This window comes from Microcebus murinus, chromosome 5 (assembly GCF_040939455.1).
Source record: "Microcebus murinus isolate Inina chromosome 5, M.murinus_Inina_mat1.0, whole genome shotgun sequence".
NCBI classification, from domain to species: Eukaryota; Metazoa; Chordata; class Mammalia; order Primates; family Cheirogaleidae; genus Microcebus; species Microcebus murinus.
The window spans coordinates 41,455,236-41,483,003 of record NC_134108.1 but is presented as its reverse complement, the minus strand read 5'-3'; the positions used below and the strand labels follow the sequence as shown (position 1 = coordinate 41,483,003).

At 38.5% G+C, this 27,768-nt stretch overlaps 1 protein-coding gene across 1 annotated transcript in view; it reads left to right on the top strand.

Annotated features, from left to right (window-relative positions):
- The window catches only part of SLC35F1 (solute carrier family 35 member F1), a 369,290-nt gene extending 342,806 nt beyond the window's left edge, over positions 1–26,484 (top strand). The window contains exon 8 of the mRNA XM_012739134.3: positions 23,193–26,484. Coding sequence (XP_012594588.1) covers positions 23,193–23,417 — 225 coding nt within the window. The 3' untranslated portion in view covers positions 23,418–26,484. The remainder of the gene's footprint in view (positions 1–23,192) is intronic.
- The last annotated feature ends 1,284 nt before the right edge of the window (positions 26,485–27,768 follow it).

The following is a 27,768-nucleotide window of genomic DNA, read 5'->3' as shown; positions in this document are numbered from 1 at the left end:
ATATGGAGCCTTTTGGCCAGTATGGTGGCAAAAACAACAGAAAGTATCTACGACTAGACAATGTTTATTGTTCATAATTTGTTTGTATGATGCAATCTGTTTCCCAAGCTCCCCGTGGTCCTCACAAGGGTAAAAAGCAAGGTCACAGTATGTTCCTCTTGGGCCACTCCTGACCACAGTGCTGGGAGGACCAGCTTCCCTCAAATCCCCTTCACACACACTCTGTTATTTCCCAGAGCCCAGGGGCCCACCTGGCCACAGTCCCATCACCACAGCAGGTGGCTACCATTTTTCTTCTCTCCTCTTCAGTTAAGCATCCACATCTCTTCCATTCCTTAGTATGACTTCAGTTCTTAGAAATTAATCTTGTAATTGGATTTACAACCTTTGATCTAGAAGAATCCCTTTAATCTTCCTTAAGGAAAGATGACTAAAATCTATTGTTCTGACTGAGGACTGTGGTCACTTCTTGGGCATTCCAGACTCAGTCCAGCTCTCAGGGTGCCTGAGAGCAGTGTTCCTGGAAGTCTGATTTCACTGGGGTGCTTGCTAAAAATGCAGATTTGTGGACCAAAGCCAGAGCCACAGAATCAATATCTAGGGATGTGCCCGGGGAAGGGAGAAGCCTGCGTTGTTAACAGGTTCCCCCTGGGAGTCAGATGCTCTGAGTTTGAGAACCATTGTTTTGGGGAGCGGGTACCTGAACAGTGCTCATTCCTATCTGAGTTGGTCACTTCTCACACCTCCACTGACTTTGAGTTAAACCTAGGGTTCCTCACAGTTGCAAGCATTGGGAACTGAGAAAGCTGATGAATCAGGTAAATGCTAATTCTCCACAATCCATCCTCTCCTCCCATCATTTGTATGTTACTACTTAGGATAAGTTACATTGCTGAAGAGAAAACTGTGTAGTAACCTCTCATCATGTCATCAGAAGGGAAGATGTGTTATCTGCAAATTAAGTTTTTATATTCACCAATTTGAAGGTGTAATGGAGATTTTTATTTCTTATAGCAATGGGTTTTTTTCTCTATACACATAAATTTTGTTACTATTTGTGAGATAAATTTCCTTAAGAAAATTGATCCAACACGGTAGGTGTTTTTTTTCTAGTTAAAATTGATTCCTTTTATTTTTGGGGGTTTTTGTTTTTGTTTTTGAGACAGGGTCTCCCTCTGTTGCCCAAGCTAGAGTGCAATAATGCCATCATGCAGCCTCGAACTCCTGGGCTCAAGCGATTCTCCTGCCTCAGCCTCCAAAAGTGCCAAGATTACAAGCATAAGCCACCACACCCAGCCTTGTCTTTTTTTAAATTAAACTTTTAATGGAATTGTAGATTCACATGCAGTTTTAAGAAATAATACAGCGATCCCAGTTACCCTTTACCTAGTTTCCCCTGTTGATAACATCTTGCAAACTATAGTACAATATCAGGATGTTATCGTTGACACAGTCAACATCCAGAATGCTTCCATGAGCAGAAAGAGTACTCATGTTGCCTTTGAAAGCCACACCTACTTCCTTCTCACCCACCTCCAGCTCCTTGAAACCACTAACTTTTTCTCCATTTCCGTAAGTTTGTCATTTCAAGAATATTTTTCTTTTTATTTTTTTTTTTTGAGATGGAGTCTCATTCTGTTGCCTGGGCTAGAGTGCCATGGCATCAGCCTAGCTCACAGCAACCTTAAACTCCTAGGCTCAAGTGATTTTCTTGCCTCAGCCTCATGAGTATCTGGGACTACAGGCTCATACCGCCATGCCCATCTAATTTTTCTATTTTTAGTAGAGACAGGTCTCACTCCTGCTTAGGCTGATCTCGAACTTCTGACCTCAAGCGATCCTCCTGCCTGGCCTTCAAGAGTGCTAGGATTATGGGCATGACCCACCACACCTAGCCAAGAATGTTATATTAATGGAATTATACAGCATGTTACCTTTTTGGGATTGATTTTTTTTTTGCTCAGTATAATTCTGTGAAGATTCATTCAGGTTGTTGCATATATCAGCAGTTCATCGTTTTTATTGCTCAGTAGTCATCTGTAATATGGATGTACCGCAGTTTATTTAACCATTTACCTGATGAAGGACATTTGAGTTGTTTTTATTTTGAGCTATTATAAATAAAGCTGCTATGAACATTCATATACAGATTTTTCTGTAAACGGGAGTTTTTGTTTCTCTAAGATAAACTCCCTGGGGTATAATTGCTAGGTTGTACAGTGACATGTTTAGTTTAATAAGAAACTGCCAAACTATTTTTTAGAATCATCTATTATCATTTATTACAAAGAAATACATACTCATCATGAGAAAGTCAGAAAATACAAATAAGTGCCGTTAGACATTGATACCATTTTACAGAGCATGCATATTTTTACAGTGCACATATATTTTACAGTTTATATATATTTTAATAAATATTTAGTTGCACCATACCTATTTTTGTCACATGATTTATTTAAACTTAATATGTATATATTCCCATGTCATTTAATGTCTCTATATAATGTGAGCCTAAATAAGCGGTTCTCAACTCTGGCCATACATTACAATCACCTAGAAAGGATATAAAACATAGCCGTGTCTGGGTCCTCTCCCAGAAAGTCTCATGCTAATTAATTGGGAGTGAGGCCTTTTAAAAGCTCTTTGGAGGATCAGATCAAATATCCTAATATACAGCCAGAGTTGAGAGTCACTAATCTTCATCATTATTTTTAATGGCTGTATAGCATCCCACAGAATAGTTATTATTTCATTTATTTGACCCAGAGTTCCTCAACCATGGCACTGTTGACATTTTAGACCAGATGATTTTTTGTTGTGGGGGGCTGTCCTCTGCATTGTAAGATGTTTAGCAGCATCCCTGGCCCCAACCCACTAGCTGCCAATAGCATCCCCCTAGTGGTGACAAGTGGAAATGTCTCCACACATTGCTAAATGTTGAGAATCACTGATTCAGCAATCAATGCCTAATTATTTAGTTCATGTGGTCTCTCTTTTTGGCTAATATAAATAATTTGGAGAATTAGCTTGTAGTAAATCTTTGCTCACATCCAATGTTTCAGTGTTTTTTAAAATAATTTTTAAATCTACATACTTGAATTTTTCATTTCTAATTTGAAACAAATTTTTTAAAAATAATTTGAGAATCCTATTGACCAATCAGGAACCCTGCATAGAGGCAATACAGGCAAAGCCCTGTTGCTATTATGACAACCAATATGAGGACATAGACTAATCCTCTGTTTCTCCTTTCCCTTCATTCTGATTGTACTTACAGTTGGTATCACACCACTTGAGGCATCTTAAACTAAATAAAGAGTGTAGTGTAGAAGAGGGTTTAAGCCAGTAATCCTCAATCCTGGTTGCACATCGGAATCACCTAAAGAATTTTAAAAATACTGGTGCATGGGTCCCTCCCTCACAGATTCTGACTGTCCAAGCATCAGATGTTTAAAGCTCCCCAACCCAGGTGATTCTAGCACGTGGCCAGGGCTAAGCCCTGGGTTCAGACTTATTGTATGTGGCTGCAGGCAGGTGGAACCAGGACCAAAGGGTGAAGGTCATAAGCTTATTGCTAAATATAAAGACACACTGTTAACAATTAGTCATCCAAGAGTGGAACAGACTGCCTTGGGAACTTCCCAGGGCTGGAGGAGGCTGGACGCAGACGTGAGAGAGGGACTGTGGAAGGCCTCACACAATCTGTTGGAGATGGGACCAGTGACCGCTGAGATCTCATTTGGTTTTACTACAATCTTCAGTTACTGTTGATTCTCTCACTTAAGATGATGTCTTTAAACAACTTTCGGATCTGGTTATAAATATCTGCACGTGGGAAGGAGGGCTATTTTCTCACAGATGTTGCTTACCCAGGCAGAACTGAGTGACTAAATGAAGCTCTCCTGCCCAACATTGATTATTTGCTTTTTCTTGTTTTCCACCCGTGGAAGAAAATCCATTCCTTTCCCCTCTACATCATTCCACTGTTTGCAGCATCTCTGCCTCTCATGCTGACTGGACAATAAAGCCCCAGGTTCCTGGGAAGCAAATGCCCTGATTCTAAATCAGACTATCCGAATGGTATAGTGCTCTTGCAAACTAATTTTGCAAGACTTTTGAGAAGTGGCTATGTATTTCTGTTCTTTATTACCTGACAACGTGATCGAATTCAGAACAGTAAATCTATACCTATCCATGGACAGTCCAGGAAATGAGCTTTACTGGGCCTCAGGGATTCCCCGAGCCAAAACCCAGAAAGAGACTGACATGCAGGGTTTTCAGTTTGAGGGTGTAGTGGCTTTTCAAGGTCAGAGCTTGATCTGTTACAAACTCCGTCACCTTGTATGTGTCATACAAATAGGACACTTTTGAAATCAAAAGGGTATTATTTTCCTTTGGCTGCTCTAACAAGTTATCACAGATTTTCTTAAAATAACAAAAATTTGCTATCTTACAGTTCTGGAAGCCAGAAGACTCACGGGTCTAAAATCTAGCGGTAGCAGAGCTATGCTCCTTTTAGAGGTTCTCGGGGAGAATTCGTTTCCTTGCCCTGTCCAGCTTCTACAGGCTGCCTGCATTCCTTGGTCTGTGGTCCTTTCTCCATCTTCAGAACCAGCAGTATAGCATTTTTGAGTCAGACTCTGCCATTCCTGCTCCCCTCTTACGGACTGTGCAATTACATTAGACCCGGCTGGGTAATACAGGATAATCTCCCCATCTCAAAATCCTTGATTTAACCACCTCTACAAAGTCCCTTTTACTGTATAGAGTAACATATTCACACGTTCTGGGTGTTAGGACGTGAACATCTCTGGGGACCGTTACTCTGCCTGCCACAGGGGGACTAGCAATAATTACCCCAGGACAATAGGGTGCACTGGCTCCAAGCCAGACCAGCCGGGACATGTGGACTGTTACTCAGAAGCTGCCTCTGGGTGACAAAGACTTGTTCTCCACCCACGAACACTCTGTACTCTGTTGTATTTCCCAGCTGATTTTTAAAGTAGTTTTGCTTTCCCGCTAATATGTGATTTTAGTAAAGAAAATACTAAGTCACGTGGGGAGAGATAAATTGGGGTGGGAAGGCTACTTCAGTGTCTACCACAGATAGTGTGAATTAAGCCGTAGGGTGTGACAAAAAAGGGCATGGACTTCAGAGTCCAAGGAGCCTAGTTTAAATTGCGGCTCTGAGTACTCTCTATTTGGACCAGTTATTTATTATCCCCAAACTTCAAGGTGATGAGATTTACCTTCTGTGGTTTTTGAAGGGATTAAATTAGATAATGTGTAAACAGCGACTAGCAGTAATAACATTTCTCTGATTGAATATATGACTCAGGATTAGTAATCCCAATCTCTTTCCATTTGGGGACTTTTAATCTTATTGTAACATTTTGTAACTAGATATAACTTTTGACAAGTTTGTATGAGTTTTTTCCCACTTACTTCTTGTTTGAACAGGCAAACCTGGGGTCTCATGCATAAAAATGTAGGAAATATCAGTCACGTTCAACTGAATTCTTTGATTCCTTTTGCTTACAATAGAATTTTTAGGTGACAACCAGAAATATAAAACATTCAAGGGTTGTTAAAATACCAATAAGTTCTTTCACTATATGCCATCATGTACTGAACATTTTTCAGGAAAATATCAGCCAATATTGAATATGCAGAAAATTCCTTTTTGCCTAACATTTAAAATGGAAGATGGCTTATTTCACACATTTACTATTACCTTTTCAAGCCTTAATATTGCTACAGAGGTTGGCACAGAGGCTCACGCCTATAATCCTAGTACTTTGGGAGTCTGAGGTGGGAGGATTGCTTGAGCCCAGAAGTTTGAGGTTATAATGAGCTATAATGATGCCACTGCACTCCAGCCTGGGTGACAGAGTGAGACCCTGTCTCAAAAAAATTTAAAAAAAAAAAGAAGAAGAAAAATGCCATAGAATTGTAATAAAATTGAGAGTAATTTTATAAGAATATGTTATTTTGTAGCTTTATTAAAATAAACTAGAAATTAATAGAGAAAATGAACAATTGGTTTTCTCCAACTCCTCTTCAAACTCTTCACCTAGGCCATTAGCTTATATGGCTGTCGATGCTGAACAGCCTGAATATCTTAGGAAGGGAAGAGCTCCATAAAACTTCTACTCTTGCATCAAGAAAATGTTTTTATCATCCAAATATTCACTATTAAAACAAGAGAGAGAGATATTTCAAAATAATTTGTCTGAGAAGGTTACTTCAACTATCCTGGGTAATGTGATTAATGTGAATTTTATAGGATTTAATTTGCATGTTTTCATTAGAAAACATTCTGAGTTATACCAGATAAATTTTTTTTAATTGATGTGAGTTATAAAATAATCAGAAAAGTTTCTTAATATCAACTGCTTATGCTAGCAATCTGGGTTACATCCTACGAGGACAGATACAGAGCTCCATGATCTACCCTGACTATCTCTGTCAGCCACTAAAATTATATCTCACATCAGCCAGCTTCTCTTACTGTGTTGTTGTTGTTCTAAGAGATTTGGCAAGCAAAGTTTAATAATGTTAGACATGGGGTCATTAGAATAATATATTATTATGTATTACATTTAAAAGAACTTCATCCAGCAGTTGTTTATTTATACTGTGCCTGCTATGTGCCAGCCACTGTTTTAGAGCCCAACTCTTTATTTATAAATAAAGATGACAGGAACACCAAAAATCACCAGGAAGATTAATACAAAGGATGAGATTCCAAAACACTAGAGCTTGAATAGTACCGCAATGCTGACATCTGAGGGCCAATGCCAGAGAGTTTGCAGAAGTTGGAAACTTTCATTAAGAGTGGAATCTTTCATTAGACATGAATCGAAACCTTGAGCCAAGCAACCCTGTTGATCCTCTGTGGCAGTGAGCAATTTCAGCAATGTAACTGTACTCTAAAAGCCAGGACAGGCAGCTTAACCTATACCATGAAAGCAATACTTCCATTTTATTTATGAAAATACCCTCATAAGTAGCCTGTTATTTCTTTTTTGTAAGGGTGGCATCTTAAAAGGCTATGAATTTTAAGCTCATAGTGCCCAAATGTAACTATAAATGGGAGATCTAAAATTTAATACTTAGCCTTTTAGGTCCCTCTTCAATACTTTTTAAACTGTCATTTGTGAGTAAAGAATTGGGGAAACTAGCATCACTGAGGCTCAATAGCATTTCATATGAAATACCAAGGTGAACGAGCAGTGAATGTTTGAACTTGGCTTTCCCCTGCACAGTAACTCAGTATAGCCTGTTTTGAGGCTTCCATCTTGCTAAATTACTTAGGGTAGGTGTTGCAATGGGGGAGGGGTATATCCAAGCAGCAACTCAGGAACCCTGGTTCCTTCCATCTTGTGCCTCTGACATCCTTAGGGGCAGGGGTCAGAAAACTGTGATCTGTGAGCCAGCCCCCTGTTTTTACAAATAAAGTTTTATTAAACCACAGCCATGCCCATTTCTTTACACATTACCCATGGCTGCTTTTGGACTAGGATTGCAACACCGAGTGGTTGTGACAGAGTATTGACTCATAAGCCTAAAATATTTACTATCTAGATCTTTAAGAAAAAGTTTGCCAATACCTGGGCTAGGCACTTGGAGTCCTCTGCATGACTCTCGGTGAGACAGCCTGGAGACTTTTGCAGTGCGCCTATAACCCCTCCCTGTTCTATTGCCCAGAACTCAGTCACATAGCCACGGCTAATTGCATGGGAGGCTAGGAAATATAGTCAAGCTGATTGTGCAGGAAGAAAAGAAAATAAGTTTAGTGAACAAATAACCGGTCTCTGCCACATTAGCAATTTCTATTTACCAGAAATATTGGAAGGATTGAAGAAGCTGGGGATACGTTACAAGACAGGCCCTGGAATTATAGCAGGAAGTCAAAGTTCTTTCTACATTAATCTATTCATGAACTCCATATCACAAAACAGATATCTTGAATATCACATCATCAGGATAAGCTGTGAGGAGAAAAGGAACCTCTAGAGATGTTGCAGAAATTTCAAATGGAAAGGCTGTAGTTGGGCTGGGGCTTAGCCAGGAAAAACCACTAGTTGTCTCCCAGGACAATACATGGGCTGTGTTTGTCACCAACATACACAGTCTGGCCGCATCTTGCACATTCAGACGCCTAATTTTGTCAGCAGACCTGTGTGGATCCATCTCCCATGGACCAGAATATTAATAAACTGAGCTCGCAAAAATGAGAGTATCAGTTTGCTAAGATAAAGCACAAGGATGCCTCAAACATTAAAGGCTGAAGCAGAGCCCCCTGCTCTACACACCTCTAGGGATCACCGTAGATGGTAGACATTTCCAACTCTATATTTAAAGTTTTAAGAGTTTTGATTTACTCTCTTCTATGAAAGATGATTAACACTGTCCCTTCCTCATTTTCTGATTTTTGTTGTATTGTTTCTATACTATCAATTATTTTACTAATTAACTTCTATAAATATAATTCCTATGATTTTAAAGCCATATTTCCATACTTACTGTATTTGCTATACCACCAGTCTCTGAAATTCAGGCTCTTCTTTTCTGAATTTCTTTCTCTTTTTTAAATTATTTCAAAATATATAGGGGTACAAGTATTTTTCATTACATGGATCACTTTTGTGATCAGGGAAATGCAAATTAATCCATAAGTGGATTAATAAAATGTGGTATATACATACTATGGTATACATATACCACATCTTATTAATCCACTTATGAATTGATGAGCACTTGGGTTGATTCCACATCTTTGCAATTGTGAATTGTGCTGCAGTAAACATTTGAGTGTAGGTGTCATTTTGATAAAATGACTTCTTTTCCTTTAGGTAAATAAATACTTAGTAGTGGGATGTGTAGTAGTGGGATTGCTGGATCAAATGGTAGCTCTACTCTTAGTTGTTTCAGGAATCTCCATACTGTTTTCTAGAGATTGTACTAATTTGTAGTCCCACCAACAGTGTATAAGTATTCCTTTCTCTCTACATCCACACCAACATCTATTGTTTTGAGACTTTTTAATAAAAGCCATTCTAACTGGGGTAAGGTGATATCTCATTGTGGTTTTAATTTGCATTTCCCTGATAATGAGGTTGAGGAAATTTTCTTATGTTTATTTGCCATTAGTCTACCTTCTTTTGAAAGGCTTCTGTTCATGTCTTTTGCACACTTTTTAATGGAGTTTTTTTTTTTTACTATTCTCCAGAGAAACAGAATAGGATGTATGTGTATTGGGGGGGGGGGTGTGAGTACAGAAAGAGAGACTGATTGATTGATTTTAAGGAATTGGCTCACACAACTGGGGCTGGCAAGTCCAAAATCTACTCGGAAGGCCCGTAGGGTAGAGACCCAGGGAAGAGTTGATGTTGTAGCTCAAGCCTGTAGGCAGTCTGGAGGCAGAATTCCCTCTTCCTCAGGGGTCTTCAGTCTTTTTCTTAAGGCCTTCATTTGATCAGATGAGGTCCACCCACATTATGGAGGGTAATCTGCTTTACTCAAAGTCTACTGACTTAAATGTTAATCTCATTTTTAAAAATACCTTCATAGCACCCTCAACACTGGTGTTTGATCAAACATTTAGGTACTAAGGCCTAGCCAAGTTGACTCATAAAATTAACCACCATAAGTCCATCCTTGTCAATTTGGCATTAAAAAATTACAGGTCTTTAAATAATAATCTCCAAATAAAGACAATAACAAGGTCATGCTTTTGCCTAATATGACACAACTATCCCACATACAGCTGAAAACACACTAACCCTCCTCCCCTCAGAAGAGGATGCAAAGTCTTAGGTGATGATGTTCACTCCTCTCGTTGATATCTTTAACTCAAATACTATTATGGAAAGTTAGTACATCTTATGGTATATGATAAAGAGATAAGGGAAGGAAACAAAAATATTTGTTCTGTACACACATACGCACATACATATTCATAACAAAAAAGAGGAATTATTCATGACAATTACAGTCCTTGTTTCTGTAACTGATCACATGGCCATAGCTGCCACCTTCTTTCGCTGTATTCCCTTTGCCCTCAGCAAGCAACTCAGCTAATTATGATTTCTTTTGAAAGAGTGACCCCAAACTTTCTATCCTGAAGGATCTGGGACACTAGTAGTCCTGATTGGATTCAGTTGTAGTTTTCCACTGACTTTAATCACAGGGCATATTAATACTAATAGACACGCTAAAGGATTGCCTGTATTCCAGACAGACTCTTCCTTACCTTCATGGTGGACCAGTAGCCAAATTTCCCCTTGGTAAATGAGATCAATCAACCACTTAAACTCTCTTCTTTACTGTAGTTTCAGCAGCATGGATGAGCCCAAAGTGTCCAGGTGGCAGTCTTAACTTTCAGTTTAATGGAATCATTGTTCTATCACCTGGTGGAAACATTATTCCCTTTGGAACTCAGACTTTTAGATCAGCAGAGCACAAGGTTGCAGTGACAGAAAGCAAAAATGTTACTAGTGGACAACAGGGTGAATAGTGAATGGTGTCACTTCCATTTCCACCCCTTGATTCCATTGTAACAAGGCAGGGGGTCTCTGGGATATGTTGAGCTGCAACATTACCACTTCTACAAACTAAGGGTCTTTCACTGGCTTTAAAATTCAATCCCCTTGATAAACAGCAATACTGTAATACCCGGGGGTTTCAAGACCCCTCTGACAGAACAGGACAGATCCTCCACACAGAAAATAAACAAGGAAACAATGGACTTAAACAGAACTCTAGAACAAATGGGATTGACTGGCATTTACAGAACATTTTACCCAAAAACTACTGAATATACATTTTTTCTCATCAGCTCATTCTCTAAGATTGACTATATCCTAGGCCACAAAGCATGTCTCAAGAAATTTTAAAAAAATAAAAATTATACCATGCATCTTCTCAAAACATGGTGGCATAAAATTAGAAATCAATTCCAACAGAATTGATGAGATTTCTCTCATCTCTACACAAAGTCATGAAAACTAAACAACCTTTTGCTGAATGGTTATTGAATTAAGGAGGAAATTAAGATGGAAATCAAAAGATTGTTTGAACCAAATGATAAAGGAGACACAAGTTATCAAAATCTGTGGGACACAGCTAAAGCAGTCCTGAGAAAAAAATTTATAACCATAAATGCCTACATCCAAAAGACAGAAGAATCACAAATCAGCAATCTAATGAATTGCCTCAAAGAACTGGGAAAGGATGAGCAAACCAACCCCAAACCCAGCAGAAGAAAAGCAATAACAAACATCAGAGAAGAACTAAATGAAATCAATAACAACAGCAACAACAACAACAACAAAATACGATATGGAAGATTAATAAAACAAAAAGTTGGTTCTTTGAAAAAATAAACAAAATTGACACTCCTCTTGCTAGATTAATGAGAAGCAGGAAAGAAAGGACTCTAATAAGCTTCATCAGGAATGAAAAAGAAGAAATTACAACTGATACCATGTAAATACAAAATATCATCTATGAATACTATAAAAACCTCTAAGCACATGAACTTGAAAATGTGGAAGAAATAGACAAATTCTTAAAAACACAGCCTCCCTAGGCTCAAGCAGGAAGAAATAGAATTCTTGAGTAGACCAATATGAAGTACCAAAATTGAAGCAGCAGTCAAAAAAAAACCGAAAACCTTCCTAAAAAGAAAAGTCCTGGACCAGATAGTTTCACACTCAAATTTTACCATACCTACAAATAAGAATGGTGCCTACCCTGTAGAAATTATTCCACATCATCAAGAAGGAAGGAATCCTCCTGAACACGTGTTATGAAGCCAACATCACCCTGATACCAAAACCAGGAAAGGACACAACAAAAAAAGGAAACAACAGACCAATACCCCTTATGAATATAGATACAAAAATTCTCAACAAAATCCTAGCAATCTGAATTTGGTGCTTATCAAAAAATAATCCATCATGACCAAGTGGGCTTCAACCCAGAGTTGCAGGGATGGTTCAACATACAAAAATCTATAAATGTAATTCACCACACAAATAGAAGCAAAAACAAAGACCATATGATCTTCTCAATAGATGCAAAAAAGCATTCGACAAAATTCAGTACCCTTTTATGATAAGAGCGCTTAAAGTAGGCATAGACAGGACTTACCTCAAAATGATAAAAGCCGTATATGACAAACACCCAGCCAACATCATACTGAATGGGAAAAAATTGAAAGCATTCCTGCTTAGAACTGGAATCAGACAAGGTTGCCCTGTATCACCACTTCTATCCAACATAGTGCTGAAAGTCCTGGCCAGAGCAATCAGACAAGAGAAGGGAATCAAGGGCATCCAAATGGGAGCAGAAGAGTTCAAACTATTGCTCTTTGTTGACAATGTGATCTTGTATCTGGAAAACTCCTAAGATTCTGCCATCAAACTACTGGAATTGATAAACAAATTAAGCAAAGTTTCAGGTTACACAATCAAGATACAGAAATCAGTAGCAATCCTATATGCCAACAATAGTCAAACTGAGAACCAAATCAAAGACTCAATACCCTGCACAATAGCAACAAAGAAAATAAAATACCTAGGAATATATTTAACTAAGTAGGTGAAAGACCTCTACAGGAAGAACTACAAAACACTAAAGAAGGAAATAGGAGAGGACATAAACAAGTGGAAAACCATACCATCCATGCTCATAGATCAATAGAATCAACATTATTAAAATTTCTATACTACTCAAAGTGATCGACAGATTCAATTCAATCCCTATTAAAATACAAACGTCATTTTTCACAGATCTAGAAAAAATAATTCTACGCCTCTTATGGAACCAGAGAAGACCTCATATGGCAAAAGCAATCTTAAGCAAAAAGAACTAATTGGGAGGCATCAATTTATCAGACTTCAAGCTACACTACTAAGGCTATAGCAACTAAACAGCATGGCACTGGCACAAGAACAGAGACATAAACCAATGGAACAGAACTGAAAACCCAGATATAAAACCATACTCACGTGGCCATCTAATCTTGACAAAGCAGACAAAAGCATACACTGGTGAAAGAATCCTTATTCAATAAATGATGCTGGGAAAACTGGATAGCCACATGTAGAAGACTGAAACAAGATCTGCACCTTTCACTTCTTACAAAAATCAACTCACAGTAGGTAATAGTCTTAAATCTAAGGCATGAAACTATAAGAATTCTAGAAGAAAATGTTGGAAAACTCTTATAGACATTGGCCTAGGGAAAGAATTTATGAAGAAGACTCCAAAGGCAATCAGAGAAACAACAAAAATAAATGATCAAATTAAAAAGCTTCTGCACAGCCAAGGAAACTATCATGAGAACAAACAGACAACCTACAGAATGGGAGAAAATATTTGCATGCTACATATCCAATAAAGGACTGATAACTATAATCTACATAGAACTCAGGAAATTCAGCATGAAAAAATCAAACAATGCCATCAAAAAGTGGGCAAAGAACATAAACAGAAACTTTCAAAAGAAGATAGACTAATGGCCAACAAACACATGAAAAATGCTCAACATCTCTAATCAGCAGGGAAATGCAAATCAAAACCATAATGAAATATCAGTTATCTCCAATGAGAATGGCCTTTATCAAAAAGTCCCAAAACAATAACTGTTGGCATGGATGCAGAGAGATAGGAACACTCATACACTGCTGGTGGGACTGCAAACTAGTCCAACCTTTATGGAAAGTAATATGGAGATACTTCAAAAAGCTACGAGTAGAACTGTCATTTGATTCAGCAATCCCATTACTGGGCATCTACCTGAAGGAAAAAAAAAAGACATTCTATAAAAAAACACATCTGCACTCAAATATTCATAGCAGCACAATTCACAATTGCCAAGATGTGGAAATAACCCAAGTGCCCATCAATACATGAGTGGATTAATAAAATATGGTATATGTATACCATGGAGTTCTACTCAGCCACAAAAAACAATGGTGATCTAGCACCTCTTGTATTATCCTGGATAGAGCTGGAGCCCATTCTACTATGTGAAATATCATAAGAATGGAAAAACAAGCACTACAGGTACTCACCATCAAATTGGTATTGACAAATCAACACTTATGTGCACCTATAGTAGTAACATTCATCAGGTCTCAGGCAGGTGGGAGGGGGGAGGAGGGGATGAATGTATTCACGCCTAATGGGTCTGGTGCACACCATCTGGGGGATGGACATGCTTGAAGCTCTGACTCGGGTGGGGTAAAGGCAATATGTAACCTAAACATTTGTATTCCCATAATATGCTGAAATAAAAAAATAAAGAAATAAAATAAAATTCAGTGCCCTACAAAATTGCTCCAGCCCAGCATGCACCTCTGTGTTTTGCTTCGGAAAATAGATGTCTAGTGATACGTGAGTCCAGTGGAGTGAAGGCCACTGCTCAGTGTGCTCCTATACACATGCAATTCCTTTTTGACTAGTGATAATAAAAACTATGCAGGGAAAGGTGACATAAATGAGCCATTGAACAGTCTTTGTTGTAACTGAGCCTATAATTGAACACTCCCATGGAGTAAGCTCCTCTGTTCTGCTTCTCGTGTGGCTATTACAGTCTTTTTTTTTTTTTTGCTGGAATGCAGAAAATAGAAATCTGCTTGAACGAGGATTTCTATCAATTCATCAGACCAGTGAAAATGTCTGTTTGTCATATAAAAGATAGTGGCAGAAATCCATTTTTAGTTCCCTATTGCTGTACTCATGTGTGAAATTACCCACAGGGGAAGATATTTGCCTGTTAAAGAACCCTTATTTGGCATAGATGTGATTGGCTGCACAAATTATATTGCCAAATGAATTGGTTTTGCAAACCAAACAGAAGGCCTCATAAACCGAACTGGGATTGTAGCTTAGGGCATAGCCTCGCCCTGGGTGATGGTGTCAGGCACACGGAGGCGCCAGGGCCCTGCTTACTGCTTCTGTTTTCTTTACCAACATGATTCCTGGAGAATAAATTAATCCCCAAGTATTTAAATCTTAGCAATGCTTTGGTTTTCTGATATGGATGGAGAAACCATTTGGCGTTCTGACTAAGGTGCTCATTTGTTTATTTTTTGTCTTTATTAGATTAGCATGAATTTGGGATTTGCATTCCCAAATTGGAAAAATAATAGAAGGTGAGGGAGGGGGTCAGTATTCTTAGTCTTTAAAGACAACTAATTTCTGTGTTTGGCAGTAGATCGCATGCCATGCCCACATTTGATATTTTGCACAGTATAACCTGGAATAAAGAAATATTGCAATATTTAACAAGAAAGAATTAGCCTCTTTCCCCTAACAAAAAAGAAATGAGCAAAAAACAGGAAGAAGAGAAATAAGGGAGGTGAGAATAGGAGATAGAATAATAATTGGGAAGTTCTAAAGCATTCGTCTGCTCTGGTCTCTCCAGGCAATTTATTTCCAGCTCAGTAAACCCAGAAACTGAACTTTTGCCTTTTTAATACACTTCGTAGTAATAAAAATGATCTTGTTAGTTTCGTGCAGAGCCGAAATGAGGAGGTCAAACATCAACTTGTTTGTGTTGGTTTTCCTGTGGAGCCAGGTCTGTCTAGTTTTCTTGGCCTGAATAGCAATTGGCTCAGTCCCAGGGGCAATAGATCAGGACTGGGCAGAGTGTTTCGTCACAGGGTTCTAAACAGGCCATAGCTCACAGTGTGCTCAGCACTGGTCAACATCCTCTCATTCTGTGCCCAAAACTATTCTCCCAGGCTCGAGGTGTGGTCCTCAGCCCTCTGAGAAGCACATGGCTGCTGAGAGATTGGCTGTATGGTCATTGCTGGGCTGTCTTCTCTCTCCCACCCCAGGACACACAGCAGATTGGCTGTTTCCCTTCCAAGCTTGTTGCCAAAGGGTCCATCTTGGAATCCACACATAAAGTGGGACTTGAGAGACCATGGACTCCCCTTCTAATCATTCTTCACTATGGTGGCATTACATTGAATTAATGATTCTCTGTTATTTAGCATGTTACTTTACTCTAGCCACTGCTGGATCTTTTTTTTTTTTATTTCGGCATATTATGGGGGTACAGATTTTAAGGTTTCAATAAATGCCCTTTCCCCCCTCCCCCCACAAGTCTGATTTTCCAGCATGACCATCCCTCAGATGGTGCACATGTCACTCATTATGTATGTATATACCCTCCCCCCTCCCCCTTCCCCCTGCCCAATACCCTATTACTGTAGTACCTATGTGTCCACTTAGGTGCTACTCAGTTAATACCAGTTTGCTGGTGAGTATATGTGGTGCTTGTTTTTCCATTCTTGGGATACTTCACTTAGTAGTATGGGTTCCAGCTCTAACCAGGAAAATATAAGATGTGCTATATCACCATTGTTTCTTAGAGCTGAATAGTACTCCATGGTATACATATACCACATTTTATTAATCCATTCTTGGATTGATGGGCACTTGGGCTGTTTCCACAGCCTTGCAATTATGAATTGTGCTGCTATAAACATTCGAGTGCAGGTGTCTTTTTTGTAGAGTGTCACTGGATCATTTGGGTAGATGCCCAGCAATGGGATTGCTGGATCAAATGGTAGATTCACTTGTATCGCTTTAAGGTATCTCCATATTGCTTTCCACAGAGGTTGAACTAGTTTACAGTCCCACCATACTGCTGGATCTTTAAACTACTCTGGTACCCAGGACCTACAAACTGGTAATCTGTTTCCATTTTAAACAGAATTTGGCTTATTTATTCCTTCTTGGTCTAGCAATGAGGGCTAGATGTGCCAGTTGATTTATCTTTATATGTGCATTTTATATCACAGAGTAGAGAAGTATAGAGAAAAAAGGACCCACTGTCTTACATGGCAAAGAATATTCAGGACAGTTGTCACAAACTTAACTAAAAGTCTAGTTTTTCCTGGGTATAACTTGCCTGTTGAAATTACCAAGCCAGTCTCTTTCCATGGAAATCCTTCCAGCAGCTCTTGAGTCCACGTTTACCAGCCTGTGTTGCATGACCTTGGGAATGACCAGTTGCTGCCATTTATTGTTCTACTTACCCATGATCACATTAATTTCTGTAGCATCTGTTAAGTTTACAGAGTCCCAAACTCTACCTTCATAGATGTTTTCTACCAGAGAATTAAAAATATGTGAATGTTTAATTACATCTGCATCTTTCTATAAGAATCAACCAGAAAAGAAATCATTATTGTGGCCATATATCCTTCATATATGTGAAATAACTGTGCATCAAAAGCCATTTCTAAGAACATTTAGAAACAGTCTTTAATTAATTTCTGTGCAGCCTTGTTATGCAGTTCAGGGACCAGTTTCATCTCTTATCATGATCATGTTTCCAAATAGTGTGCCTCTTCAGTGGCAGCCTCAGATCCAATAGAGCCCCCAAAGGCAACATGTCTTTGGGGGCTCTATTGGATAAGGGAAGGCAAAGATATACAATGTAACCCAAAGGTCAAAAAGAGAAAAAACAAAGAACTTTTATTGGGTGGTGGACAGATGGGAGGGGGGAGGAGGGGAAGAATTTATACTTACAAAATAGGTGCAATGCACACCACCTGGGGGTAGGACACGCTTGATGTTTTGGTAAGGCGGGGGGTGGGGGGAGGAACGGCAGGGGCAATATATATAACCCTAATAATATTTGTACCCCCATAATATGATAATATAAAATAAAATTAATTAAAAAATAATATCATCTTTGAGCTATGGTGTGAGATATTTGGTCTTTCCTCCATCCATCATAGATAGTGTTGGGAACACCTGAGGGCCTGAAAGCGTTGCCCTGCACTCATCTCTGGTACCTGAGAAGCCATCAAGAGCAATGTTGTATCAGGCTACTCACCTTCTCTCAAGAAAAACAAATGTGCAATATAGGAATGCAAGTTCAGAAGGTAGATCATACCAGTCAACAGTAGGGGCCTATAATGAGTGTGTGCATGTGTTTGTGTGCGTGTGTGTGTGTGTGTGTGTGTGTGTGTGTGTGTGTGTAAAAAGAGTGTCAGAGATAAACAGAAAACAGAGTACATGCTGACCCAACTTAGACAAGAATTATCTTTTGATTATCAGGTTCTTCATCTTTCCTTCTAGTTATTGAGAAATTTTCTTTACCTATATCTTTTTCTGTCTCATTTGACCTGATTTTTTCCCTCCTACTAACTGTATTTTCTCCAAGCTTCCGTGGCCTCTCCTTTTTTTCTCAAATAACTCCAGGGGTTTCACCCTAAGTCTCACTCCCCTGGGCCCCCTTTTTTAAGAAACCTCACAAACAACTCCTTTCCAGTTTTTTCTCAGCCTCTCTTGAGTAACATAGTTTCTTTTTTCCATTGCATCTTTTTTTAGATAGAGAAATTGTCATACATCTGTCTTTAAGAGCTAAAAAAAAATCTTATAAGTTTCCGTTATCCATTAAATCAACAACTAGTTCTCACCATTGGGAAGCACAAGTGGAGACATGTAGCCAAAAATGACCAAAATCTAACATCAGGAACCTTGCAAAAGCTGTATTACACAAAGGCAGATGCCAGAAAGGGGCTCTTTTAAGGTGCACTTCCTGGGAAAGAAGGAAAATACCAGGCCCATCATGCAGAAGTAGTTGGTATATGCATTCAGTGAAAGTAGAACTTCAGCCAGCGTCACTTCACGGTCCACTTTGCACCCCTCCAAAGACTGCCCGTGCTCTCCTCTGCTAACCCCTCCTGCCATTGTTTGAATCAAGTTAGAAAAAGCTGCCCTTGAAAAATTGCCCTCCTCTTGACATCATCTAGTTGATATATTTATAAACGTACTTTGAAATGAGTTTCAAATCATATGGTTTTCTACTTGTATAGGTTCAGGCCCATTGAAATCATTAGTTTATTAAAATTCAACTTAGCTGTTTAAATTACAAAATAACATGTAAATTTGGTCTGACCTTGACTGATGTGCTGAATGCCGCATTAATCAAACAGCAATCATCCTGATAGGCCACCTGTCTAAGAGGTAGGTTTGACCCCTGGATGGAAGTTAACTCCTGCTTGTGCAGGCTTGCTATCAGTCTTCTAAGCTACCTCATTCTGTACAGTGGCTTGTGTCTTTGTCAGATTGTTTTAAGCAACACTCGGGGATCCTCATCCTGTGCAGTGAGTGCCTTCTGATCATTGTTCTCAAAGAGACATATCAAGATGGAAAAAGACAGTGGTAAAGTACAGTGTCTGCTATGTGGTTGTGTTAATACAGGGCGCATCCTTTCTCAGCTTCTCGAAGCTCCCAGTTAAGTTAAATGCACAAAGAGTGTGTCCTCAGCACAGAACATTCAGCATACTCTGATGGGCTGCAGTGGGAAAGGGGAAGACAGCAAAGTCTGCTTCAGGTAGCAGCCCCTGCCCTTGGATGGAGACAGCAAGCCTCTGCCTGCACTTGGCTCATCTGTAACTCAGACACAGCTTCCGTCGTTATCTGTGTTCTGGAGAAGTTCCTGTTCTCTTTGCTTCAGAAATTAGAAATAAGTTATTTCTTTGTAGTTAGTAAGTCAAACAGCCTAGACCGCACAAAATTTTTGTTTCATTGATTGGTTTAGTAAATGAATGCTCTGTAAGATAAGTGAAGCATCCAGAACTGGGGTCATTCTGTTAGGTACCCCTGATTAAATTTTCTTTTTCTCAAGCTAGAAAGGAGACAAATGAAACTTTTTTTATAGGTTTTTTTTTTTTTTAAAGACTCAAACCTTCCTGTCACTATTTATAGCATTTAATATTTATCCCAATTAATCATAATGCTTGCCTGACTGCTCTGTTTTTTGGCTTGTGTATTAAATGAGAACTTTCTCTACCAACTATTAATAAAGCTACTTGGGTAACTTCCAAAATGCCTCTCTCATATTAAAATTCCATGCTATCTATCTCTTGAATAATTTTTGACTGAATTCTGTATGAATTAAATAAAAAGGCATTGAAAATAAAGTATGTGTTGTCATGTTAAAGCTAAGTCCAAACAAAAACACATTTGTAGTGGATTCATCTGACAGTTCCATGCTCTAGAAAGGGATGATACTTTTAAGTCGTATGTTAAGGTGTTACTTCTTACTAAGGCAAAGGCATTAGCTTTACAAAACTTAATATTATATTCTTTGTCCTAATGACCAGGTCAGGATATGGGATCTAAAATCAGAAATTGAGATTCTCAAGAATTTAGATTTTCTAATCATTCTACCTGGGTACCCTGCATCAGTTCCTTTCCTGCCTCTATCCCTAAATTATTTCAATGGCCAAATCCTATGCACCCCAAGTTTATGGAACCTCCTATCCAATCTACTGGTCATCAGTCCTGAGTCCTCCACCCAGATTCTTGCTTTCTTTAGTGTCTTTCCCAATTCACCATCCTTTACTCTCCTCTGGTCCCAGGTTTCAAGATGACTTTTGGAGTCAATGATTACAGACTTCCTTTTTAGCTGGTTTTTAATATTTAGCATTTTATGTACTGGAAATGACATTTTATTAATTTTATCTAGGTTAAAGCTAAAAAAATTTGAAATACACAACTGGTACAGGCTGATTTTTCATTATGTTTCTTTCATTAGCCTGAAACTTCCCCATAATTAAATGTATTTATTTATCCAACATAAAAACAAATAGCAAATAATACTTAGTAGATGTCTATACTCTGCCAGGCTCTGTGTTTGATACTGGTCAAACAAGACACAACCTCACAGTCAAAAGACTATTGGGAAAAGGTAATTTAATCAATTATTATATTAAAATATTACAAGATAGCGGAGTTTTACAATTATAAATTGTGCTGTAGCAATAACCAAAACAATAACGATAGCAATGAAGCTAATATGAGTTGAATGGTTGCTGCAAGGTAGGAACTATGATAAAAGCTTTACCTGCTTTATATAATTTAGTCTTATTAATCCCTATATAGTAGGTGCACTTTGCCGATAAGGAAGCTTAGACCTGTAAAGTTTAAGAAACTTGTCCAGAATTACAGCTAGAATGTTGTGGAACTAGGATTTGAAGCCAGTTTGGCGGTTAAAATGCAAGGATAACTGCAAAGCCCTCATTCTTAACACATTAACTACCATGTGAGTTGTTTGTAACTCACACTAGTTTTGAGCCCGGGGCCTCATGAAGCGTATGTAACTCTCACATATCTTCACCTTGGAAGCCGCGAGAACGATTTTTCAAGTTGCATATAACTCATGCACAGAAAACAATAGAAAATAAATTTTTCATTAAATTAGAAAGGATTGTTTTATTTTCAAAGTTTTTATTCTATTTTTGTCACAAAACACCATGGCCCCAAGGAAAAAAATTTTTTCTTCTAGTGTAGCAGTCAATGTGTTAATCTCTCTACCTCCATCTGCTGAGATAGAAGCAGGTTTATACCTAAGCCCATGGAAGACTCTTCGCTTAAAACTGGAGATGCACAACTAGAGTTTTGGAACTGAAAGTAATTAACAAAATGTTTGAAATGCTTATAATGTTAGGAACAAACCTATTTCATTCACCAAAGTTTCAGGTAAAGGATGAAGCTCTTGAATGTAGAATTTCAGGAAGCAACTTTGTGTGGAAGTAGGTTTTCTGAGATCATATACAACAGTGCTGAGTTAGTGGTCTTCTTTTCCTACCATTTTAATTTACAAATTCATAAATCAGACAATAAGGCACATTTGCTTTCACTGGGGAAAATTGAATTAATTATGTCAAGTTAATTAAGTGAAGCAGTTACAAGCTGAGTCTAGTACATAAATCCATCTGACGTGGTATTATCAGATGGTTTGAATGTGAAAAATAAAGGGATTGAGAGACAGGGTGAAGAGTGCTCTAGAAAGAATATCAGAAAGTCATCTTCAGTCTTAATTACTTTATTCTGCAAAAAGAAAGAAAGAAGACTGTACCAGGGCCTTTTGGCTCTGGGACACCTTTTTTTTTTTTTTTTTTAATGGGCCATTTTCAAGACTGCCCTTCCTATTACTGAACTACAAAGTATTTTTTAGTTTTCTATTCTAGCCCTATAACTTACTTCACAGAATCTCTGGGTCATTTTCCTCTTCTCCTTTCTTCCAGCTTCCAATTAATTTTTGTCTTTCTACCAGTTTTTAGTTCTTTCAAGGTAAGAACATAAAAAAATACATGAGGAAATTAAAATCAATCCCCTTTTTCCCATGGATGCAGGATGTGATTAAGACACAGCTCTGGATTGACATGAGACTTGGCAGGCCATAGTGCATTGTGTTGCTTCTGTCTATGTGTGCCTCTGTTTCCCCACTGAGACAATTAAGTCCTTGATGGTAGGGACTACCCATATTTTCTATTTCTCCTTCCCCAGTACATAGTTCAATGTTTGATATGGAGAAGGCATACAAACAGGGATGAATGAATGAATGGAACAATAGAAATGGCAACACAATACTTACAGTATAACCACTCAGAAAGTTCCAGAAGTTGTAATTTTCCAAAAACATGTGTCAATTCTTTGGACTTGTGTAAACTAATATTTTCTCTCCCTCTCCCCCCAAACTCTATGAAAGCAAGTAGATTAGGGAGCAGAATGCTGTCTACACAGCCCTGTTTGGTTTTGTTTATAGATTAGTGGGGCAGGAATGGAATTTTATACTATTTCTTTCTGTCCACTGATAATCTAATCTTGCAAAGATAGTTACCAAAGTCAATAACAATCTGTACTAGGAAGAAAAATAGTGTCTGAATTGTGTTAAGGTGAAACGAGAGTCTCCTCATGCGCTGACAGTGAGGGGTCCGTTGTTTATGTCTTCATTACCACCTTAAATGGGATATCTGTATTTCTTCTGGGTTTAATGAAGCCACAAACAGCCAACTCTTTATTGAGCAATATTGGAGATTTTTTTGCTTTTAACTTGATGCATTTTAATTTGTGCTTAACTAGCTCTCCCACCATACCAGGTCCTCAGATTGGCACTTTAGAGACAATCAGCTAAGTGTTCCTCTGTTTTAGCCCCAGAGTCTAGCAAAAGATAAAGGTAATCAATAAGACCAAGCCAGTTTAGGAAGAGAAAATTCACTTTCCATCACGAGAACTGGCCAACTCATCAAGCTGCCTGTTCCACAAGGAAGCAGCTCCTTCCTGGTCTCTCTCTGCCTCGTTAATGTGTCAGTGGTTCTGCTGCGGCTGTCAAATGACTTTGCTGTTGTGTTTTTCAGTTTTCAGGACTTTATCTCCTGTCTTTCTTCACCATCCTCATTGGGCTGGTGCTCTACTCCTCCACCTCTACCTACATAGCCCAGGACCCCCGCGTGTACAAGCAGTTCCGCAATCCTTCAGGCCCCGTCGTGGACTTATCGACCACAGCTCAGGTGGAACCCTCAGTCACCTACACCAGCCTGGGCCAGGAGACAGAAGAGGAGCCCCATGTTCGCGTGGCCTAGGGTGAGGCCCGCCCTGCCCACTGAGGCCAGCTCAGTGGCCATGTGTCTGCCCATCATCTCTGTATTGTACATAGAGAAAGGTATTTACTGGGTGCAGTCTACGCAGGTGGACTGCAAGGTAGCAAATCCTCCAAAAGCTTGTAAAAGGAACAAGCTAAACATCACCGGAGACACAGGCTCCAATCTGCCTGACTCGGGAAGATGCCTAGCTAGTATGTATCCTAATCGCAACCCCCCTGCATTAATTACTGTGAAAATTTTTGAATAAAAAGCAAGTATTATTGTTATTATTATTTGTATTATTATTGTTACTGTTATTACACCAACTTTCAGGAGGATGTTTTGTACTCCTGATGGGAACTAGTGCCAGACCCACATGTAGTCAACATAAATCCCACTTTTCTATGGCAAGCCACTTTTTAAGAATCATACTTTATTTTTTTGCACAGACTATATGAGTGATGCATGCCACAGGAGCTCCACCCCTGAGAAGTTTCCTTATCCTAGGGACCTGGTGGCTAATGGTTTCCTCTGTTACCTGTTGGATTGCCTGCTCAATATGTATTTTGTGCAGTGACTATTGTGGGGAGGGGCAACTGACCATATAATTCTCTATTCTAGGAATAGATATAAAACAAACATTTTAGCCTTTTTATATTTCAATCTCTGATTACTCCAGGCCATTGCCTTTCTGTTGTGCCATGTGATTCTGCTAATCAAGTCCCTGTGGCAACAGGATAAGGACTGTTCCATTTCTGTGGCTTATGGGAAACCCCAGAAATAATAGCATTTGTGTTTAGGTTAATATATATTTTAAAAATCTTTCTGCCTCTCCCTATATCCTCAAAAACTATTTTTAATTTTACTTTTTTTCCCCTAGATTTCCTTAGTGATAATATGGAAATTGGTCAAGGCAATGGAAAAAGCCATGGTCCTCTGCCTTCTTAATTGTATAACACCCTTTTTGAAATACACCAGCATGGAAATTACCTTTTTTTGTGGAGTATCATTGGTTGTGCCACCTCCTAGCAAAGTCAAGGTGCTGATGTGGAGCAGTCTTTGTGAAAATATCTCAATTGATCTGGCCACTTTGTAGTGGTAAAGATGTCACCATTGGAAAAGTCTGGCATTTTGGTCATCTTTGACATCCATTCAATAGCAGAATATATTGACACAACATTCTTATGGATACAGAGAATAATATTACAGGATCCTGATAAGGCTTTGAGTGATATATCACTAGTCTAATCTATTGCCATTAAAATAGCCCTTTTTTTCAAACACAGGAAATTAAGAAACACCACAGACCTCTATAATTTAGAATAGATTCTATGTGTCAGTATGTGAAATATTCTTTAAACTTAGCTGACTTCAATACCATTCATAAAGATCCTTGATGGAGTTATAGGGTTTGTAAAGGAAAAATAAATGTTTATGAAACGTTGGGCAATTCAAATCAATATAGCTAAAGCAAGCAAGCAAAGCAAAACACCAGTGGGGTCTCTCGAAAGTAGGACAGACTGCAGTGTAATCAGGACCCCCAGAGGGCCTGAACAAGGCCTAAATCTGGCAGGCAAAAGCCTCGCATGCTGTCCCTCAACAGCCACATGGCTTTTCTGCCTGCCTTCCTTCCACACAGGGTGGGCAGTCCCGCCCTTGGAGATGGGGAAGAAAAATTATCTTCTCTAGTATTCAGATTGGGTCGTCATCTCAGTTCAGCCCCCTTAGAAACATGTTTCATTTTCTGTGGGGGGAAAAAAATCAACGTTAAAGCTCTGCTACCTTTCTGACCAATTAAATACCTTTCTCTGAATATTTTGTCCATTCAGATCCGAAGACCTTTAAAAACTGTGGTTTTATTTTTGTGTTTACATTCCTTTGGTTTGCATAATTTGCTTGATTTATTGCATTTTTAGTATTTATTTTAAGCCAAATGTTTTTGTCTTTTTGATTCGTTTTTATGACACTAATTTGTAGGCACTTAGTAAAGTCTTATGAGAAGCAAGTGGATGAAACTATTTCCAAGTTCACTCAGTAGACTGGGAATTTTGTAAAAAATTTAAATTTCCAAAAGGTTTGCAATCAACGGATGGCTAAAGGTTGCCATCTGAATTATTTTATAGGATATTTTAATTGACTCCATTGTATGGAAACCAAGTGTGAATGTTAAGATGAATTCACTGTATATCCCTTACCATTCATTGTCCTTGTACTCAGACTTTCATGTCACTGGGTGACCTCACTGTGTTGGTTTGTCTCCATTTAGAAAGGTTGATAATACATTGAATTGTTCAAGATCAAGAGTTCCAGACTGGTACTTCAGAAAGAAAAAATTGCAAAGAACAAATTCTTTTTCTGTGTAAAAACACTGATCCTTTGGGAATGGGGAGGGAAATGGGAGTAGGACAACATTAACTCTAGCTGTTTTAGTTTCTGAGATTTCATAACCTCCAGTAGACACCAGCAAAGATTTCAGCTTTTCAATCCACCACCAATCTCTCCTCAACAAACGAGCTTTTAGCAATTTGTACAGCATTTGATTGGCTAAGAGCAAACCACAGTTCTCCCTCCCTGCTAGAGATGAGTGGTGGTTCTCACTTCCTCAATGAAAACTTGCACTGGGGACACAGCTTGCCTCGGTCAGACCTTCCCACAGCTTCAAACTCTTAAATACGCAACCAGGTAGACCAAGCAATGGGAAAATTTGCACCACTGTGTCCCATGAAAATGTTTCAATGTTTAGTTTAGATATTGCTAACTTGTGCTATTAACCTTTTGACAAGCGTGTAGTATTGTTTGTTTTGGGTTTGTTTTTGATTTATAACCATTTAGTAGTCCCCAGCTAGCTACCAGTACAGCTTTTACCCCATGGGTAGGATTCTATTGTTAAGCCACATAACGAAGCACACTAACCCTGACACTGCAAATGGAAAATATGAACCAAAAAAGAAATTTACACTGATAAGTTGAACAAACTGTCCATTTTTGATATTTGCATGCTTCCCTATGGACTGGCTGTGGCAATGTAATGCCTGTATAATGTTTTCAAATAAAAATAAATGCTTTATGAAAGCACCGAGTTCTTGGTTTTCTTGTGTGTTTGTCTGCACTATGACAACCCTGAAAGCAGCTCCCTTGGGATGCTTTTAGAAATAGCAACAAAAGTAGATAGCTGGGTACATGTCAAAATAAAAACCAGAAAGAAAATATTTCCAAATTAGGAAGGGTACAGTTGGTCCCAGAACTATAGTTTCCAAAAGCCAAGTAAACACATTTGTAATTTGAAAAATTAATCATTTATCTGGGTACCTAAGAAGACTCTGGGGCTACAACCTCCAAGTCCACATTTAAAACACACATAGAACAATATAAATTTACTTCCAAGAAATAGTGTCTCATAAAGAAGAAAGTTCTGTGTATGCTGGCCCTGGCACAGCAGCAGACTTAAAGGATGAGCATTCTTCCAAAGTGCAACATTTATAAAGCAAAGACTGTTCATATTTCTGCTCAGAACTTACACAGTGTCTTGTAATCATCTCTCTTCCACTAACTGCTGTCACCCTGCAACCCCATAGGTAGCTAGAGTAGACTGTGTACACATTTATATATTCTTGTCATTTGTGTTCACAATCAGACCTCAAAAATTAAATGAGCCGAGGAAACTATATATCTGAGTTATACATAAAAATATTTTTTAATGAAAAACATTCATTTTTAGGCAAAAAAGAATGACAGCACACTAAGTGCTCTTAAGTTGAGATCCATCATGATCTGCTTTTATAGTTAGAACAGCATGTGCTTAATCTAAATAATTTGCTTACAAAATGTGACTCACAGTTTAAAAAAGTTTTCTTGAAAAATGTAAACCTTTTTCTAAAGTATTATTTACTTTTATTTAGTAAGCTCTTTGATCAAAGATGAACTAAAGTTGAACTTCAGCCCAGCCTTTGTCCAAATGTCAGCAATTCCAAATGACTGGGGTCCAAATAGCATATAAAATAAATGTAAATGTCATGTTTCATCTGTTTCCCCAATGAATTAAAATTTTCCTAAGCAAAAGAACTGGGTTTCCTAAATACTTGCAAGTTCTTGCAATGGTAAGATAAGGAAGCACTTAAGTGATTTTTTTCTTCATAACAGAAAAACAGAAGCAAGTAAAATTCAGCAGGAAGGCTGTAATTTATTATATTGCCTTGATGTTCCACAGGAAAACAAACTGTAACGTCTGAAATAACAGCAGCTGAAATTAGATCCAGCTTATCTATTTTCAGTGCCCAGCAAACACCTTGCACATGGAAGGTACTCATACATCTCATTTTAATGGAATCTAACTTCTACACAGCAAATTCAA